This window comes from Salvia hispanica, chromosome 2, assembly GCF_029641045.1.
Source record: "Salvia hispanica isolate PSC_SH4W2 chromosome 2, Shi_PSC_v1, whole genome shotgun sequence".
NCBI lineage: Eukaryota > Viridiplantae > Streptophyta > Magnoliopsida > Lamiales > Lamiaceae > Salvia > Salvia hispanica.
In genome coordinates this window covers 959,533-977,976 of record NC_142693.1, presented here as the reverse complement: position 1 = coordinate 977,976, position 18,444 = coordinate 959,533, and the positions used below count along the sequence as shown (strand labels likewise).

The following is an 18,444-nucleotide window of genomic DNA, read 5'->3' as shown; positions in this document are numbered from 1 at the left end:
TATTCCCTCAGTTCATGAAAAAATAGTTTCATTTTGTTAGTTTTAATTGTCCAAAAAAATAATTTAATTTTAAATGCTTTTTATCTATCTTTTCTCCTCTATATCTTACTTTTTCTCGTTCTTTCTCCTATTTTATCTATTTTTTTCGTAATTCTTTTTATTTTACCAATTTCTAGAATGGACCATAACTTTAAATTTTCTACGAAGACTTATGGACCAGGAGACTATTCTTATTGTGATCGAAAATGAAAATATCTTGCTTCGCATTGGCCTGTCAATGATTTTTCGTAGCAAAATTCCTTTTGTGTAATGTCGAAGATTTACGATAGCTGGGAGAGGTTGGTCGGAGCTGTTTTGAAGAGAGAGGAAGATCGCCAACTTGCCCTTTGTGAAAGCTTCAGCAGCTCAACCACTTCTCGTTCCAGTTTCAGTTTCAGTTTCAGCTTTAGTCCTTTCATCCGAGATTTCAGAAATGGTAATGAAACAATTTTTTTTTTTTTTTTTTTTTTTTTTTTTTTTTTATAAATTCTTTATTGTTTTGTTCATATCTCCGTTGTGCTGATCTCTGCTGCAATTTTTACTGGTTTACTGTTAACAGCAAGTATTAATTTGTAGTATATTTTAGTGATCAAAGTTTTTTGCAATTTTTACTGGTTTACTGGTTTACAGATTATCAATTCTTCACTTATACTCCTCAAGTTATATGAAATAAATTTGTCATTTCATGTACTGACCTATTTTTAGTCCATTTATACAGTCTGGAATTTCATACAATTTCTCTTATGATCTTGATAAGGTTGTAGAAATTCCGGTGAGAGGCTCTGTTGGATATTTGATGGACTCTTATTGGGCTGTGATTATTCGTTGAGCCCAGATGTTGTTAATTGGGTTGAGCCCAATTACTTAACCCCTCTCACCAGATGCTGCCACGTGTCCCCTTTATGGTTGATGATCTCCTAACCGTTGGATGTAGGGTGAGACGGTTTATGTGTGTGTTGGCTTCGTTGAGCCGTTTCACATCTCACATTCACTCTCTCTCTCTTCGGTGTAACTCAGAACACTCTCTCTTCTCTCCTCTCCTCTCTTCTCCGGTGATCTTCCGGCCATCTCTTAGTGATCTTTCTCGGTTCTTTGAGAGTAAGATCTTGTGTGAGTGCTGGTGTGAAGCAATCTCTTCGATTGCTTAAGTTCTGGAGAAGTTCTAGGGTTTGTGAGTGGAGGCTTTGTCCGGTGGATTTTGATCTGGTGTGAGGGGCTTTCACGGTGGAGGTATTGGTGGTCTGAGGGTTAACTCTATCCAATCCAGTTGTGCTCCCTTGGGTCTTAGTTCTGGACGAATAGATCAGTGTTTGTTTGGCGGGTTCTGAGCCAAGATCCTTTGATATCTTGCGCTTACTCTTTAGTGTTCTTAGTCAATTTCTTGTGTTTAGATCCGAGAGGATCTCTCTTTGTATTGCTGACTCGCTTCTTGAGTGTGCAGGTACAATTGAGTGTGATTGAAGCAGGCGTGATAGCTTCAAGGTCTTGTAATAGTTAGAACTAGATTCTAGTGATCTTAGTTTGTATTACTTGTTAAATCAGCCGCGTGGGTGAGAGTTTGGCTGAGCTCTCTTGTACAAGAACAAAGAGGTCTCAGTAATTAGTGAACCTAGACTGATCTGATCCCTACAGTGGTATCAGAGCCACGGGGGGATTAGTCTAGCACGCCGAGTCGCTTAAGGAGGTGGGCAAGTGGAATCCTCCATCGAGAGGGGATTCACTCTGGTAAATTGGCTTAACCTCTTTCTTGTTTTACTTTCTGTTTAGTGCCAACTATAGGTTTGGGCTTTTGTTTCTGGTAGACAGTCTTTGGCAAGGACTTAGGACCTCTGTGTTTTCTTTTCTCTGTGTTGCTTCCGCTGGTTCTAGTGCTCTGTGATCTGTGATCTCAAGTCACTTGACCACCAAGCATCTTGTGCTGCCCAAGTGACCCCCTGCGCCCTCCAGAAGTGAGTGATTGCGAGCTGGGATAGCCTTGGCCAGCCTTGCTCGTGACAGTCAAGGATTTGAGTCTCTTTCTGTTGTGTGAAATCCTTTGGTCTGTTCCTGCTTTGCTGGTGTATGTCTCTGTTCTCAGGTGTGTAAGGCTGTGTGTTTCTGTCTTGCTTCCTGTGTTCTTGCAAGTTTTCTTGTTAAAATGTCTCAACCCGTTGGTGTGGTTCCTTACAATGGTAAAAATGATTTTGCTATTTGGAAACAGAAAATGAAATGTGTTTTGATTCAACAAAAAGTGTTTAAAGTTGTTGATGGTACCTTGCCTGATGGTACTGCTCAGGATAAAATTGATGAGATGAATGAATTGGCAAGGGCTACTATTGTGTTAAATCTATCTGATTCTGTGATTAGGAAAGTTGATCATGAGGAATCTGCTGCTGAAATGTGGAAATTACTTGATACTCTGTATACTGAAACCTCCATGTCTTCCAGAATGTATTTGCTTGAAAAGTTGTTTAAATTTAAGCTTGATCTTGCTAAAGACATTGATGACAATGTGGATAGGTTTCAGAAGTTAGTTCAGGACATTAAGAGGTCAGGTGATAAGACTATAGATGAATACACAAGTATAGCCCTGATGAATGCCATACCTGACTCCTATAGTGATGTTAAGGCTGCCATTAAGTATGGCAGAGACTCTGCTCCTCTAGACCTAATTATTAGCTCCCTGAAATCCAAAGAACTTGAACTAAGGGAAAGGACTGCTGATAAGAATGCTTATAATAAGGTGTTGAATGTTAGAGGTAGATCTAAATCTAGAGGGGGCAATGAACCCAGTAGTGGCTCTGGAAATTCCTCACACCCTAGAAAAAAGTTTAGGTCTAGATCTAGAAGCAAGGACCCTAGAACCTATAGGAAGTGTTTCAACTGTGGTGATGTTGGGCACTATAAAAGAGAGTGCACTAAACCTAAAAAGAATAAGTTCCCTAACAACAATCCCTAGGTTGAAACCCTTGTCAATGTTGCTGCTTATGATAATGTAAATGATTCTGTTTTTATGGTGCATGATCTGCAATTTGTCAATGCCTCCCCTGCATGTCCTTTTACTTCAAATGATTGGCTGTGTGATTCTGGATGTACTTATCATGTGAGTCCTTTTAAGGAGGTGTTTTCTGAGCTAAAACCTGTAACTAAGACTTTTGTGTCAATGGCTGATGACAAGAAGTGTGAAATTCTTGGTATTGGCACTGTGTGTTTGAAGTTTGAAAATGGTTATGTGGTCAGCCTAAAGGATGTCAGGTATGTTCCTGATCTATGCTATAATTTGATGTCTTGTACTGCTCTTGAAAATGAGGGTATAGGAGGAAAGTGGGGAGAAGGTTGCATGAAAATTTGCAGAGGTTCTATGTGTCTTTTCAAAGCTCAGAAGAAGTGTGGCTTGTATGTGTGTAATGCTGTGCCTCTTGCTTGTGACAAAGCTTATGCTAATGTAGTTAAAACTGACAGAACCATGTTGTGGCATAATAGGCTAGGTCATATAAGTGCAAAAGGCCTGAGTATCCTGAGAAAACATGCCTTTCTTTCTGATAATGATGTCCAAAGTGAGTTGCCCTTCTGTGATTCTTGTGTGCTGGGTAAACAACACAGAGTTTCTTTCCCTAATACCCCTGCTCCTGCTAGTGTGAGTAAATGTATTCTTGAATATCTGCACATGGATGTTTGGGGTCCTGCCTCTGTATCCTCTCACTCTGGATGTGTTTACTTCTTATCTGTGATTGATGATTTCTCAAGAAAAGTGTGGTGTTTTTTGATGAAGCACAAGTCTGATGTTTTTGAAAAATTTAAAACTTGGAAAATCTTGATTGAAACTCAAACTGGTAAGAAGATCAAGGCTATTAGGACTGATAATGGCCTGGAGTTTTGTAATAATCAGATGGATGATTTATGTGATAGCTTTGGAATTAAAAGACATAAAACAGTGCCTTATACTCCACAGCAAAATGGAGTTGCTGAGAGAATGAACAGAACTTTACTTGAAAAAGTGAGATGCATGCTTTCTAAATCTGGATTGTCAAAAAGGTTTTGGGGTGAGGCCTTGTTAACTGCTACTTATTTGGTAAATAGGTCTCCTTCTGTGCCTCTGGTTGGTCAGTGTCCTGAATATGTTTTCTATGACAAGCCTCTTGTTTTTTCTCACCTAAGGGTTTTTGGCTGTACTGCCTTTGTGCATAGTAAGTCTGACAAACTTGAGCCTAGATCTAGGAAAGGTGTTTTTCTAGGTTACCCTGAGGGTGTCAAAGGGTATAGAGTCTGGCTAAGGGATGAACCTGGTTTCAAGGTCATAATAAGTAGGGATGTAGTCTTCAATGAAGATGAATTCCCCTGCTCAAGACTGACCTTGAACTCAGATCCTAAAGATGTGGACAATGAACCTCTCAGTGAGGTGGAGTCCACAGATACACTCACTGGTGTGGAGCAGTCTATTGGTGCTCCAAGTGAGGTGGAGCAGCCATTCTGGAACACTTATCCAGTCTATACTCCTAATGAGACACTTAATCAAGGACAACCAAATAATGCTCCAAATGTCTGTGATAACCTGCCTGATATGCATGATAGTCCTCCTCCCCCTGTCCAAAATGTGATTAATAGCCCTGCTGGTATTCAAAATGCTATTGAAGTTCCTAACTTACAGGATTATGTCCTTGCTAGAGATAGAGCTAGAAGAACTAATGTTAAGAAACCTGTTAAGTTTGATGGCTTTGTTGGTTTAGTTGCTCTTTTAAACTTAGCTTTCAATATTCATGAGTCTGATGGGGATGAACCCCAAACCTATAAGCAAGCTACTAAATCTAAATTTTGGAGTCAGTGGCATACAGCCATGATGGAGGAAATGCATTCTTTAAAGATTAACCTTACGTGGATTCTTGTACCTTTGCCTTCTGGTGCGTCTGTAGTTGATTGCAGGTGGCTTTATAAGTTGAAAAATGAGGTGGAGGGCCTTAGGTACAAGGCTAGACTTGTGGCAAAAGGTTTTACCCAACAAGAGGGGGTAGATTATACAGAGATTTTTGCTCCTGTTGTTAAATTTACCACTGTGAGATTAATGCTTGCCTTATGTGCTCATTTTGATTGGGAATTAAAACAGATGGATGTTAAGACTGCCTTCTTGCATGGTGACTTAGATAAACCTATTTACATGAAGCAGCCTGAAGGCTTTGTTGATCCTAAGTTCCCTAACCATGTGTGTTTGTTAAAAAAGGCCCTGTATGGTTTGAAGCAATCTCCCAGGCAGTGGAACATCAAGTTCAATAATTGCATGCATAAGTTAGGTTTTGCTAGAAGCACCTTTGATGCATGCTTGTACATTAAAGATCTTGATTCTGTTCCTGTGTTTCTGTTGTTATATGTGGATGATATGCTCATTATGGGTCCATGTTTGAAAACTATTAAGGCTGTGCAATCTTCTCTGAGTGATAACTTTGACATGAAAGACTTAGGGGATGCTCAGAAAATTCTTGGCATATGCATTTATAGAGATAGGAAGAATTATTCTCTTACTTTGCATCAGGAGCCTTATGTGAATAAAGTGTTGAAGAAATTTAACATGTTTGATGCCAAGCCTGCCTCTGTTCCCCTTGCTGCTCATTTTATGTTGAGTAAAGATCTATGCCCCAAGTCTCAGTCTGATATTGATGCCATGAAGAAAGTCCCTTATGCTAATGCTATTGGATCTGTTATGTATTTAATGGTTAGCACCAGGCCTGACATTGCCTATGCTGTGTCATGCCTTAGTAGATACATGTCTAATCCAGGTCATGTTCATTGGGAAGCTCTGAAATGGCTTCTTAGATACTTGAAGCAAACTGCTAAGTATGGATTATGCTATTCAAAATGTGATGATGGTGTCTTGCTAACGGGTTTTGTGGATTCCAATTATGCTAATGACAGAGATAAGAGGAAGTCAACTACCTCCTATGTATTTTCAGTGTGTAGGTCTTGCATAAGCTGGAAATCACAGCTGCAGCACATTGTGGCCCTGTCCACCACTGAGTCAGAGTATATTGCCATCACTGAGGCAATGAAAGAAGCTGTATGGTTAAAGGGAGTACTTTTTGAACTTAAGTTTGTGAAATCCTCTCCTGTGTTGTTCTCTGATTCTCAATCTGCTATACAGTTATGTAAAAATCCTGTTTTTCATGATAGAACAAAGCATATAGATGTAAGGTTTCATTACATTAGGGATATTGTGGAAAAAGGTGAAGTGTTTCTTCATAAAGTGCATACTGATAAGAACCCAGCTGACATGGGAACTAAGCCCTTACGTTTAGAAAAACTTCTTTTCTGCATAAAGTTCTTGCACTTTGATCTAGGATAGGTTGCATGTCCCGGGGGAAAGACCTCAGTCACCTTATCTGCTGTGGTAAGGGTGGTAGGTGACTGGAGGCTTAAAGTCCTTTAGACTAATGGGTGTCAGCCCCTCTGGTGTCTAAAGGCAACCTGGTAGTGTCCCGAGATGCTTGTGGACTTAGTCCTTTGGTGCTGAGGGATCTGCCTTGTAGGCTATGATGAGAATACCTTAGCCCACAACACTTGATTGGTTTCCCAGAATAAAAGTCCAAGGTGGAGTATGTTGGATATTTGATGGACTCTTATTGGGCTGTGATTATTCGTTGAGCCCAGATGTTGTTAATTGGGTTGAGCCCAATTACTTAACCCCTCTCACCAGATGCTGCCACGTGTCCCCTTTATGGTTGATGGTCTCCTAACCGTTGGATGTAGGGTGAGACGGTTTATGTGTGTGTTGGCTTCGTTGAGCCGTTTCACATCTCACATTCACTCTCTCTCTCTTCGGTGTAACTCAGAACACTCTCTCTTCTCTCCTCTCCTCTCTTCTCCGGTGATCTTCCGGCCATCTCTTGGTGATCTTTCTCGGTTCTTTGAGAGTAAGATCTTGTGTGAGTGCTGGTGTGAAGCAATCTCTTCGATTGCTTAAGTTCTGGAGAAGTTCTAGGGTTTGTGAGTGGAGGCTTTGTCCGGTGGATTTTGATCTGGTGTGAGGGGCTTTCACGGTGGAGGTATTGGTGGTCTGAGGGTTAACTCTATCCAATCCAGTTGTGCTCCCTTGGGTCTTAGTTCTGGACGAATAGATCAGTGTTTGTTTGGCGGGTTCTGAGCCAAGATCCTTTGATATCTTGCGCTTACTCTTTAGTGTTCTTAGTCAATTTCTTGTGTTTAGATCCGAGAGGATCTCTCTTTGTATTGCTGACTCGCTTCTTGAGTGTGCAGGTACAATTGAGTGTGATTGAAGCAGGCGTGATAGCTTCAAGGTCTTGTAATAGTTAGAACTAGATTCTAGTGATCTTAGTTTGTATTACTTGTTAAATCAGCCGCGTGGGTGAGAGTTTGGCTGAGCTCTCTTGTACAAGAACAAAGAGGTCTCGGTAATTAGTGAACCTAGACTGATCTGATCCCTACAGGCTCGATCCTACAGATCTTTCTAGTCAGGAAACTTTCGTCTCCCGTAATGTGATGGCCATAGAGTATGGAGAGTTAAAAAAAGCTACCAAAAACTTTCACCCGAGCATGTTGTTGGGGGAAGGAGCATTTGATTTTGTGTATAAAGGATGGGTCCATGAACAACGTCTTACTGCAACGAAGCCTGGATGTGGAATTATCGTTGCTATCAAGAAGATGAATCTTGAAAGTTTTCAAGGAAATAAGGAGTTGCTGGTTGGTGTTTCTTCCCCTAACTTCTCTTTAGTTCTTTGTTGTACAGTGTAATGTTTAGCAACCATACAAAAATGTTGCAGGATAAAGTACATTACTTGAGTCAACTCCGCCACCCGAATTTGATCAAACTTGTTGGATATAGCTTCAGCGCTAAAAAACAGATTCTGGTGTGTGAGTACATGTGCAAAGGAAGCTTGGACAACCATTTGTTCAGAAGTAAATTTGCCAGATTTGATGACTGCCTTAAGGCCATTAACATCTAACTGTTTTCTAAGTAAATATTGTTGGGAGATGTTCCTCTTGAATATAGCCTAGTAGATAAAATAGTGCTCCCTCTGTCTCAATAAAATATGCGCTTATACGTTACGACTTTGAGTTAGTCTTTACAGTGTGGATTTTGATGCTGATAAATGTCAATTCTTGTGTTTTGGTAGGAGGCCATAACTCCCTCAATTGGGCTACAAGAGTCAAAGTGGCTATCGGTGCTGCAAGAGCTGTTGCCTTCTTGCATGACTTGGAAACACCGGTCATACATCGAGATATTAAGAGTAGCCACATTCTTTTAGATGGCGTAAGTTTGGCAGAGTTTTTAAATTGCTCTCCTAGATATTCAAAACTAAATTTTGGTTTCGATTGAGGATTTCAGGACTTCAACACCAAGTTGTCGGGCTTTGGCCTTGCAAAAGATGGTCCTACTGGTGACAGGACTCATGTATCAACTCGAGTTATGGGTACAAAAGGATACGCTGCTCCAGAGTACTTGAGAACAGGTTCTTGCTTCCCAACTTCTTGTCCTTGTGCTAATTGAAAGGAATGATTAGAGCTGTAAGCCTTTAAACCGAACAGACTAGGGTTCTACACATTGTGCACAAACTCAGCTCAAATATTTTCTGAGCTTCAGTACAGTTACATCTCTAAACCTACTTAGTTACCATGTTCAGATACTGCTCTGGCTGTCCTTTTCAAGGCTTCTGTTTTTTATGAACAGGTCACTTGACCACAAGATTTGATGTGTATGATTTTGGAGCTGTTTTGCTTCAATTAATATCAGGGCGTAAATTTTTAGACCACAATCGGCCTGCAGGAGAGCATATTCTGAGCGCTTGGGCTAAACCTTATTTGAATGGCAAAAAAAGGCTGGCGCAAATTGTGGATAGCAGATTAGAGGGAAATTACCCTCCCAAACAAGCATATGAAGTTGCCAAGATAAGTCTACAATGTCTGAGTGAAGAACCAAGATTAAGACCAAAAATGTCTGAGGTTGTAGGTGTACTTGAAAAACTGTAATACTGATGTATGTTTGGATGCTTGTAGAGAGAGATGTTACAAACTCTGTATTAGTGTCTCCATAAACATATGATCACTATTGTATCTACTTTTCATGTATTTTTCTAAGGCCTTGTGTGAATGAATTTCCATTACTAATCTGTTCCTCTGTATATGGATGGTCTTAGCAGAAAAAAATGTTGACAGATGAAGTGAGAGGAGAAAATCGGATCTATATTTGTCGTATTTTCATCAATACTTAATCATTGATTTTACATGTCAGGATCTTTGGTCGCATCACCCAAGCCCTGGTGGATGAGCATAACTCTCATTTTGATGCGCCATAAACCAAAACCGAAAAAGAAGGAAAATGAAACAAGAGCCGACACTAGCTGTTGTTGCGTCGCATAGCTATCAAGTCTTCGTTGCATAGCTATCAAGTCTTCGTTGCCTGCTTGCCAGCAGTGACTCGACAGATACGCAATGCCAATTGCCCAACATGATGTGTCTGGCACACCCCAAATTAAAATCATGCATCCATCTCTAAATATAAGTGGCATTAATCCAATAGCCAGACAAAACACCAAGACATAACTTTAAAACATGCATATGAGCTTATTCTATAAAATACAACAGCATGATCCATCTGAACTTCTTAAATACCATTCATTCTTACAATTTTCATGCAATAACACCAGGAATAAAATGGGTACAACAGTCAAACTCCCTTGGTATGTAAATTTAGATGTTGCTCTAACACGCAACTCTGTTTCATCTTCTTCTGCCACCACTTTGCGGTATGAGAAATTCACACAGCACAAACAAATGCCAAACCTGTTTGGGAAATTTAATATGCAATATACAGTTACATGGCTAGATTTGGAGATGATGCCTTAAACTAATTGTATAAGAAATATGAATATGTATCCTACAATAACACTTAGGGGGTATTCGGTTGGCAAGACTAAATCTCATGATTAAATATGTATCATGTTTGGTTCATAAGATTGAACCCCGCAACTTAATCCTAGATGGATAATCTCATGATTATTAGTCATAGCCTCTCCCTGCAACTAAAATATTCCCACAACTTAATCCTAGATGGATAGTCTCTTGATAATTAGTCATGACAACCGAATGCCACCGCAGAAGACACAAGATCATATATCACCTGGATATCGAATTCCCCGAAAACCATGGGAATCTGATCAGAGGATGAGAGTGAATCCCTCGCACAAGAAAAATGAATCCAATAATCGCATTGTGAACAGGAGAAAGCAGCTTGGTCTACCAATCCTGGGATGATTTGGTGACAGTACCCACACCTCTCATTTCTTCCATAAGTAAGCATCCGTTTAAGTGTGAGAGGATGAGAGTGACAAGGCATGCTACTTTTGCTTCCGAACTTGACTTTGGACAAATAGCCAAGCGAGGGAATGCAGTTTATGTGGAAAGAGTAGTCACATTTAGCACAATGGTAGAACCAATACTTGCACTCTATACCTTCCTCACACACCTCGCATATGTCATGATCACTACCAGTACTGCTAGTACCACTAGTGATCAAATGAAGAGGATGTTGATCAAATTTATGAAAATGAACCCTTTTTGGTAGTAAGGCGCACCTTAGATGAATGTAGAAATTGCAGTTAGTGCACCTATAGACATCAAAAAAGGTTGAGAGGCGGGAACAACAACTGATGGAGGAGGGCCACATACTGTGGGTGGTGCGAAAAAGAAGGTGTTGGCTGTGTGAGCTGTGCTTTATAACCATTGGGGCAACCATGCACGATAGATCAAGCATATAGGGACCTGAATCAGGCGGAAAGTAGTAGCAGGCTGCATTGCTAGGAAGACAACAGAAAATACAGAAAAATATTGAACTGAAGTACCATTTGTCTGGGTACGGATAAGGGTGTGCCTTATATTCTTCGCTGTCTTCAGCATTTGGAAGCTCAAACTTGATAATGGGGAGGTCTGCACAGACTTTATGAGCAAGAAAAGAGCAGCCGCCTTGTTGAGAGCATTTATAAAATGGAGATGGAATAGTAATGGTTTGTGTGCATATATCACACACTAGTTTGTAAGTGTGGTCATCTTCCTCATCACCTACTAGGATCAAAGGATGCTTGTGAAAAATCTCAATCGCAAGCTTCTTTTCTTCAACACCAATATTATGTGCTTGGTTTCTCTGCGAGTGTGAACGGATCTCCAAACTTGGAAATGCGTCCAAGTCGTCATCTGGATCAACTCTATCCTTGTTTCTACAATGAATATATATTAGATGCTATTAGTATAAGCAATGAAGTTGAGTGAATGAGTTATATACGATCCTTACGTACTGGATTGAATTTTCTCGAGTCCACATCTGACATGAGAAAACTCCAAGGTTTGGGGGCAGATATAGATGGCGTTATGGGTAAGAAGCAAGGGTTGGTTGCAAACTATGCACTTATTATTTCGGATGCCGGCACGAATAGAATAAGCGAGAATATAAGGTTCGGGATTCGAGGGGAGCGTGATAGCAGTAGGCAGTATATGGTGCAGTCTTGATGAATCCAGAAATTACATTGCTGGTATGAGAAGAAAAAACCATCATGTCTCTCCCCACAAACATCGCACAGAGACAAAATCTGTCTACAATGAGCCACGAGCGGGTGAGGTGGATGGCTCTTGTGTTTGCTTTTGATCTCAACACCAAACATTGCAGCTACGGACAGAGGATGCATTTTGAAATTGCAATCCTCACAGTCGTAGGTGAAATTAGGACTTCCTTCTCGGAGACGAAGGGTGTGGTCCTCATCATACGGACTATGATTGGGATGGATAAATTCTTCTACGAATTTGTGCGCGCATGATTTGTGCAGAAAAAAATCGCAAGTAGCAATGGTGCAAGTGTAGGAGGGAGCGGATAGAATTGGCAACCCACAAATTTTGCAAGAATGATAGTCATCAGTCTCATCCACTTCCTTATCATTTACTACAAAGGAAGTCAATGGATGATCATGTCTGAAATGCCTATAACCCTCCATGCCATCTGTGATTCAAAAGACAGAAAGAGGTTGTGTTAGAACCAAAAAAAAAGAGAGATTAACCAAAAAAAATAACAACCTAAGGCAAGAGAAATCGACGAAATGCTGAAGTGCCTCTGATGCAATTGTATGTGAGTGAGCTACACCAGATTTTAAGGAGAGAATGTGTTAAGACATGGCAAAAACTTCGAATATAGTACTAGTCTATATAGGGGGAGTGATCAATTGCTAAATTATCCCTTAATTGCTAACTACAACTAATTTAACACCATAAGATTTTAGAAATCTTGTGGTCTACAATTTGCCATATGTAATTTGTTTTTCATTTTTTAATATTAAAAAGATAATAGCAACTATCAAATTTAGGGTTTAGAAATACAATATCAATATAGTGTATGAAATACATCAACACGAAGGCATAATAATGTCAACACAATTTCATATTGACATTTTACAAGCATAATATTGACATATTATGTAAGGTGTATTGACATAAATCTGTTCGTAAAAAATACGAAAACTTTAAAAAAAAATTAAATTTTTTTTTTCAAATTTTGACGTCGGAACATATGCATGTAGTATATCGTTGGAATTCTTATAAAATTGTCTTTAATTTTATATATGTTATATGAATTTAAAGTTTTGGGATTTCTTTTAAAAGTTAGTTATAACTAACTTTATATTAATACCTCTATTGATTTTTATTGGAATTAATCATATAGCCTTATTGACTTTTTTTGTTGATCGTATTGACATTTCGTGGTTGATGATCTAGGCCTTTAATTTAAATATCTAATGGCTATTATTGAATTGTAGTTGGCAGTTAAGCATTGAGTTAGCAATATAACACTCCCACGTCTATATATACTTGTTTAAGATGGGTTAAAGTATTTAAGATGCACAGTATATACTAGACTTGATCAGTCGGCCAAGAATATTAATCACTTTGCTCAAAATGTCATGTTGTAGGATTTATTTATTTCAAACCAAAAAGGAATTTCAAACTTATGTTTTCAATTATAACTAATTGATGCGTGCTGCTTTAACAAATCATGATGGAGTACTATATATAACTCATTACTCATATACATCAATTTATTTATAATTTATATCACAATGATCCACTATTAAAATTCATTAGACACTAATAATAATATGAGTCTCACTATCCGGTAACACTATATTACTTTCTTTTTCTCCATCCCTCTTACTTTACCAATTATGTATTAATTTTCGTACAGATTCAAATATCCATGTTTTTATAGAACGGATAGAGTATTATATGATAAAGTCTGCCACTTTATTCAGTGCGACGATGATTCGATAATATCAAACTGTATAACTTTCTTTTAAAACAATACTATATTATTTGGAACCACGACTAAGTAGTGATTTATACTACAAAAAGATGTTAATTAGTCTATTTGCTTGCTCCATGGATTTGGTATCTACTAATGAATTTTTAATTTCTAAATTTGTAAGTATATGGCAAATAAAAAATTTAAAGATATTAATGACTTTTCTCTTTATGATTAGTAGATGTTAATTAGTCTATTTGCTTTCTTTCAGAGGATTTGTATCTACCAAAGTTGTACGTATATGGCAAATAAAAATATTTAAAGATTAACTTTCTTTAAGATTAGATTAGTAGATATCAAATGCGATAATTGATAAATCAAGCATATTTATGAGCTTTTGATATGGTAAGCAACCAGTGTTAGCACTTGTTCTACCTCACTTTTATTTTTTTTATGGTCTCTAATGTTAATTGGGATGGGCTTTCTTAGTTCAGCATGACATAACCCACCAAATATGTGGGTTGTTTGATTAATTGAGACCTGAGACATTTATTTTTCAATTCGGTACCCAGACCCATCAAAAATCCAACCTATTCGAATACAGACCTAAACCCAAAATCGGTCCATATAAGATCCACAATTTCATCTAATTTTGACATAGTTTTAACTTTTATTATATTTGTTTTAGATTTCATATATTAACAAAATTCCTCTTTACAATTATATTTTCTCAAAATAAATTGAAAAAAATTAACTCATTAAGGTATATATATAGATATAGGAGTATTTAATGAATAATAGTACTACCTCCGCCCCTGAAAATTTGATACATTTTACTATTTCGATCCGTCTCTGAAAATTTGATACACTTCATTTTTACCATTTTTGACAGTGGACCTATATTCCACTAACTCATTCCTACTCACATTTTATTATAAAACTAATATTTTAAAAGTATGACCCACATCCCACCAACTTTTTCAACTCAATTTCCATTACATTTCTTAAAACCCGTGTTGGGTCAAGGTGTAGCAAATTTTGGGGGACGGAGGTAGTATAATGTAGTATTTTATGTAATTCTAAAATATTGAATAAACATATTACTATAAATAAAAATATAAACTTATGATTAGTTTAATATTCCAAATATAATTATTCTATAATTATAATATCTAACGAGAAATTAAAAAATACAAAAAATAATTTTCTACACAGCTGGGCTGGTCATAGCCCACTTACTAAGTGGGCCTACGCTTGATTGTACCTACATTTAAAGAGAGAAGACCAACCGAATCCAGCCCACAATAGACCCTAGACCGACACGGCCGAGTTGGGCCACCCCACGTTATTCACATACGCTCAAATATTATTTTGCCGGAGAGTACAATCCAAAAAATCTTTATTGAGAAATCGAGGTCTTATAACTCTATGTTCTCTCCGTCCCAACTAAGTTGAGTCAAAACTTTTGGGTATTGAGATTAAGCAATTGTGTTGAAAAGTAGGAGAGAAGGAGTGTGTACCTCAAACTCATTAGTCATTAATCATGTACTCCCTCAGTCTCATCTCAAGTGATTGATTATTTTTCAGCACGTATTTGGAAAAATTGATAATAAATAGTTTAAGTGTAGAGAAAGTAAAGTAAGACAATAATGTAAGTATAGTAAGTAAGACAATAATGTAGATACGACTCACTTCTATATTATTCTCTCTCTTACTTTACTTTCTATTCACTTTAACTATTTATTATCATCTTCGCAAAACAACGGTGAAAAAAGAAATTAATCACTTAAGTCGGGACGAGGGAGTATAAAAAGCCAATATGGACTCAATAAGTTGGATTTTTATATTTGGGAATTAAAGTACCTTTTCTCAAATATTCACATATTGCATGAAGTTCCAAAATGAATGGATGTATATTTTCTGAGGCAAAGAAAATAATGATATAAATTGTAGATGGGGTTGGAAATTAAAGAGGTGGATTACATACATGACATGAGTAGACTTTTAAGTCAAGTCAAGTCAAGTTAATGACAACTAATTGACAGTCTCAAATTTACGTACAGATGAAAAAAGTAAGATTGATACTAGTCGTGGTGTACTATATTAACGTGTGTGACTGATGTCGCAAGTCAAGGTCCACAATCATAATCGATTCTCTGAAATTTTTAAAAAATCCACCAAATTAAATAGTGCTTACTAACCAATTTCAACACACTTTAACTTATACTCCTACTTAATATGAATTATAAGTGTCGTTATATCACAACTACCCTACTCAAATAAAATCAAGAATCCCAAATTCAAGCCTAAAATTGGGTTTTGACACTAACTTAACCAAAATTTTGTTAGGGAGATTCAAAAATACTAAACAGAATGGATAATCTGAAAGTCGTGATGAAATCACTTTATCAAATCAATTTCGGTGGTTCTACCAAAATATTTGATCGAATACAATTCAGAAAAAATCAGAACTTTCTTATGTTGATATCTGAGAAAAGTAATCTATCGAACCAAACAAGAATTGAAGAATATATAACAAGATGAACCAGCGCATCTGTTAATTTCATAACCGAAATTAACTGTTTTCCAAAGGTTTCTGAAATTGCAAATTAGTCCTTTGACTTTCAGACATTACATTTTCAGATGAATCTCTTACACAGCTCGACCCCAGCCAGGGGCTCTGCCCCTTGGACCCCGCTACCCAAGGGCGCTGCCCCCGGACCCCGTCCATCTGTTAAGGGCTTCATATGTCTCATTATGATAATACTGATCAATCAAGTTAATCCAATTACACTAAAATATCCAACAAATTTCACACAATGTAACTCATTCATAAGAAATAAAGATTGACTGTAAAACTTCAATCCTTGGTTTTTCTTTATTTTAGCAACAATGACATCAGTGGTGCCATCCCCTCTGGATTAGGAAACCTCCAATCCTTGTTGTTCTTGATTTGAGCAACAATAACATCAGTGGTGCCATTCCCTCTGGATTAGGAAACCTCCAATCCTTGGTTTTTCTTTATTTGAGCAACAATGACATCACTGGTGCCATTCCCTCTGGATTAGGAAACCTCCAATCCCTGGGTGCTCTTGACTTGAGCAACAATGACATCACTGGCTCTATTCCATCAACTTTCATTCAATTAACAAGTTTATACTTCTTAAAATTGGATGGTAATAGGTTGGAAGGTGTTTTTTTGGAGTGGATAGTAAGGCTACCTTCAATAAGAATGATAAATCTAAGTAGGAACTTAATCAAAGAAGGGATACCTTTTGATTTCGGATATGTTCCCAATGCAATGCTTCTGAATATTGATCTTTCATGGAACAATCTTTCTGGTGGAGTCCCTCAATCTATTTTATATTTCAAAAGTATCAATTTGTCCTACAATCATTTGGAGGGCCAGATTCCGCTCGCTGTCTGGCGTTGGTTTTCGATTGAATCATTCTTGGGCAATCCCATGTTACTTGTTCTAAATGAGTCCATACCGACGCTTCCAGTTGCAATGAAAAGAGAAAAACATCGAAACAATACTGTTATAAACTATGTTGTGGTGATAGTATTTGGCTGTGTGTTTGTGTTTTCAATTTTCTTTGGAGTCTTTTTCTTAAGAAAGAGAGCAGCAGTAACAGCATCAACCTCACCTGTTCTCAAACATGGCGACATATTCAAGATATGGAACTTCGATGGAAGCATAGCCTATCAAGACATCATTGAAGCAACCGCAGACTTTGACTTGAGATACTGTATTGGAACTGGAGCTTACGGGAGTGTCTACAGAGCACAACTTCCCACTGGAAGAGTTGTTGCTGTTAAAAAGCTTCACAAATTTGAAGGAGATAATCCTACCTTCGAATCCTCTTTTAGGAATGAAGCCGAGGTTCTCTCCCGAATTCGCCATCGCCATATTGTCAAGCTTTTTGGATTTTGTCTGCACCAGCGGAGCATGTTTCTCATCTACGACTACATGGAAAGAGGAAGCCTCTTTAGTGTGTTGAAGTATGATGACGAAGTCGTGGAGCTGAACTGGAAGAAGAGGGTAAATGTGGTGAAAGGCATTGCCAATGCCTTGTCTTACATGCATCATGATTGCAACCCTCCTATTTTACATAGAGACATTTCGAGCAGCAACATACTCTTGGATTCAGAGTTTGAAGGTTGTTTATCCGATTTTGGAACAGCTAGATTGTTGGATCCAGATTCGTCCAATCAGACTCTACTTGTGGGAACTCGGGGCTATATTGCACCAGGTTTGCACAAAATAACATATTTTAAAGTAGTAGAAATTGTTTTCATGACGATGACATGTTAGTTGGATGCAGAGTTGGCCTTCACAATGGTTGTTACAGAAAAATGTGACGTATACAGCTTTGGAGTTTTGGCATTGGAAGTCATGTTTGGAGATCATCCGGGGGATTTCGTTTCATCCATGACGATGGGGAAGAGATCCACGCAGTTTGCTCAAAACATGATGGTGCAACAACTCATGGACAAGAGGCTACCATCTCTAGACGAAGATGTAAGAATGTCGAGGGAAGTGATTGCAGTGGTCAAAACAGCTCTGAAATGCATAAGCTGTGATCCAAAGTCGCGGCCGTGTATGAAGGATGTGTCTCAGGAGCTCACTAAGCATCCACCACGATTGGCAATGCCATTCCGATGCATATCGGTGCTTCATCTCATGCACTCAGATTGAACTCACAACTTACAACTGCCTTCTTTTGGTAATAAATTTTCAGATGTTCAGTAGCCATATGGAAATTACTCTGTTTTCTTTGTTTATGTATCAAGATTAAATATTATCAGCTTGGTTTGTATGCATATTATGAGCTTGGTTTCTCTGCGAGTATGTACGGATGTACATTTGACATGAACAAATTTGTTGGTTTGGGGACAGAAATAAATAGTATTATGGGTAAGAAGCAGGGTTTCGTTGCAAACTATGCATTCTTCAGATCGATTTGCATGAATTATTCTCTTTCTTACTTAATTTATCTGCATTGTAACTATTGATCATTATTTTTTCAAAACAGACGCAAAAATGAAACGTCTTGCTTAGATTGGGACGAAAGGAATACAACATAAGAAAAATCACATTTAATTGGAATCAGTCATTATTATAAGGGTAAGTTGTCTTTGTT

The 18,444-nt window shown here is 38.0% G+C and overlaps 3 protein-coding genes across 3 annotated transcripts; 2 read left to right on the top strand and 1 right to left on the bottom strand.

Annotated features, from left to right (window-relative positions):
• The first annotated feature begins 292 nt into the window (after nucleotides 1-292).
• Nucleotides 293-9,131, top strand: LOC148931309 (putative serine/threonine-protein kinase PBL3). Its single transcript, XM_089065890.1, has 7 exons — nucleotides 293-475; nucleotides 797-818; nucleotides 7,452-7,704; nucleotides 7,785-7,920; nucleotides 8,139-8,275; nucleotides 8,351-8,474; nucleotides 8,693-9,131. Exons 1-7 carry the CDS (start codon nucleotides 310-312, stop codon nucleotides 8,989-8,991), a joined length of 1,137 nt encoding a protein of 378 aa, XP_088922016.1. The 5' UTR covers nucleotides 293-309; the 3' UTR covers nucleotides 8,992-9,131.
• Nucleotides 9,132-10,090: 959 nt separating this feature from the next.
• Nucleotides 10,091-12,002, bottom strand: LOC148931308 (uncharacterized). The gene is made up of 3 exons (XM_089063876.1): nucleotides 11,593-12,002; nucleotides 11,309-11,518; nucleotides 10,091-11,234 (listed from the first exon to the last, which is right to left on the bottom strand). The coding sequence occupies exons 1-3, from the start codon at nucleotides 12,000-12,002 to the stop codon at nucleotides 10,091-10,093; spliced, it is 1,764 nt and encodes a 587-aa protein (XP_088920002.1).
• A 3,361-nt stretch (nucleotides 12,003-15,363) lies between these two features.
• LOC148931307 (MDIS1-interacting receptor like kinase 2-like) lies at nucleotides 15,364-18,144 on the top strand. The gene is made up of 3 exons (XM_089063875.1): nucleotides 15,364-15,372; nucleotides 16,203-17,553; nucleotides 17,626-18,144. Exons 1-3 carry the CDS (start codon nucleotides 15,364-15,366, stop codon nucleotides 17,997-17,999), a joined length of 1,734 nt encoding a protein of 577 aa, XP_088920001.1. The 3' UTR covers nucleotides 18,000-18,144.
• The last annotated feature ends 300 nt before the right edge of the window (nucleotides 18,145-18,444 follow it).

Coding starts and splice junctions, on each gene's coding strand:
- LOC148931309 (XM_089065890.1), top strand. CDS start 310: ATGTCGAAGATTTACGATAGCTGGGAGAGGTTGGTCGGAGCTGTTTTG. Junction 819..7,451: donor TGTAGAAATTCCGGTGAGAG/GCTCTGTTGGAT, acceptor TGATCCCTACAG/GCTCGATCCTACAGATCTTT. Junction 7,921..8,138: donor GGACAACCATTTGTTCAGAA/GTAAATTTGCCA, acceptor GTGTTTTGGTAG/GAGGCCATAACTCCCTCAAT.
- LOC148931308 (XM_089063876.1), bottom strand. CDS start 12,002: ATGGAGGGTTATAGGCATTTCAGACATGATCATCCATTGACTTCCTTT. Junction 11,519..11,592: donor TGTAGACAGATTTTGTCTCT/GTGCGATGTTTG, acceptor GGATTCATCAAG/ACTGCACCATATACTGCCTA. Junction 11,235..11,308: donor GAGAAAATTCAATCCAGTAC/GTAAGGATCGTA, acceptor TATTCATTGTAG/AAACAAGGATAGAGTTGATC.
- LOC148931307 (XM_089063875.1), top strand. Junction 17,554..17,625: donor TCGGGGCTATATTGCACCAG/GTTTGCACAAAA, acceptor AGTTGGATGCAG/AGTTGGCCTTCACAATGGTT.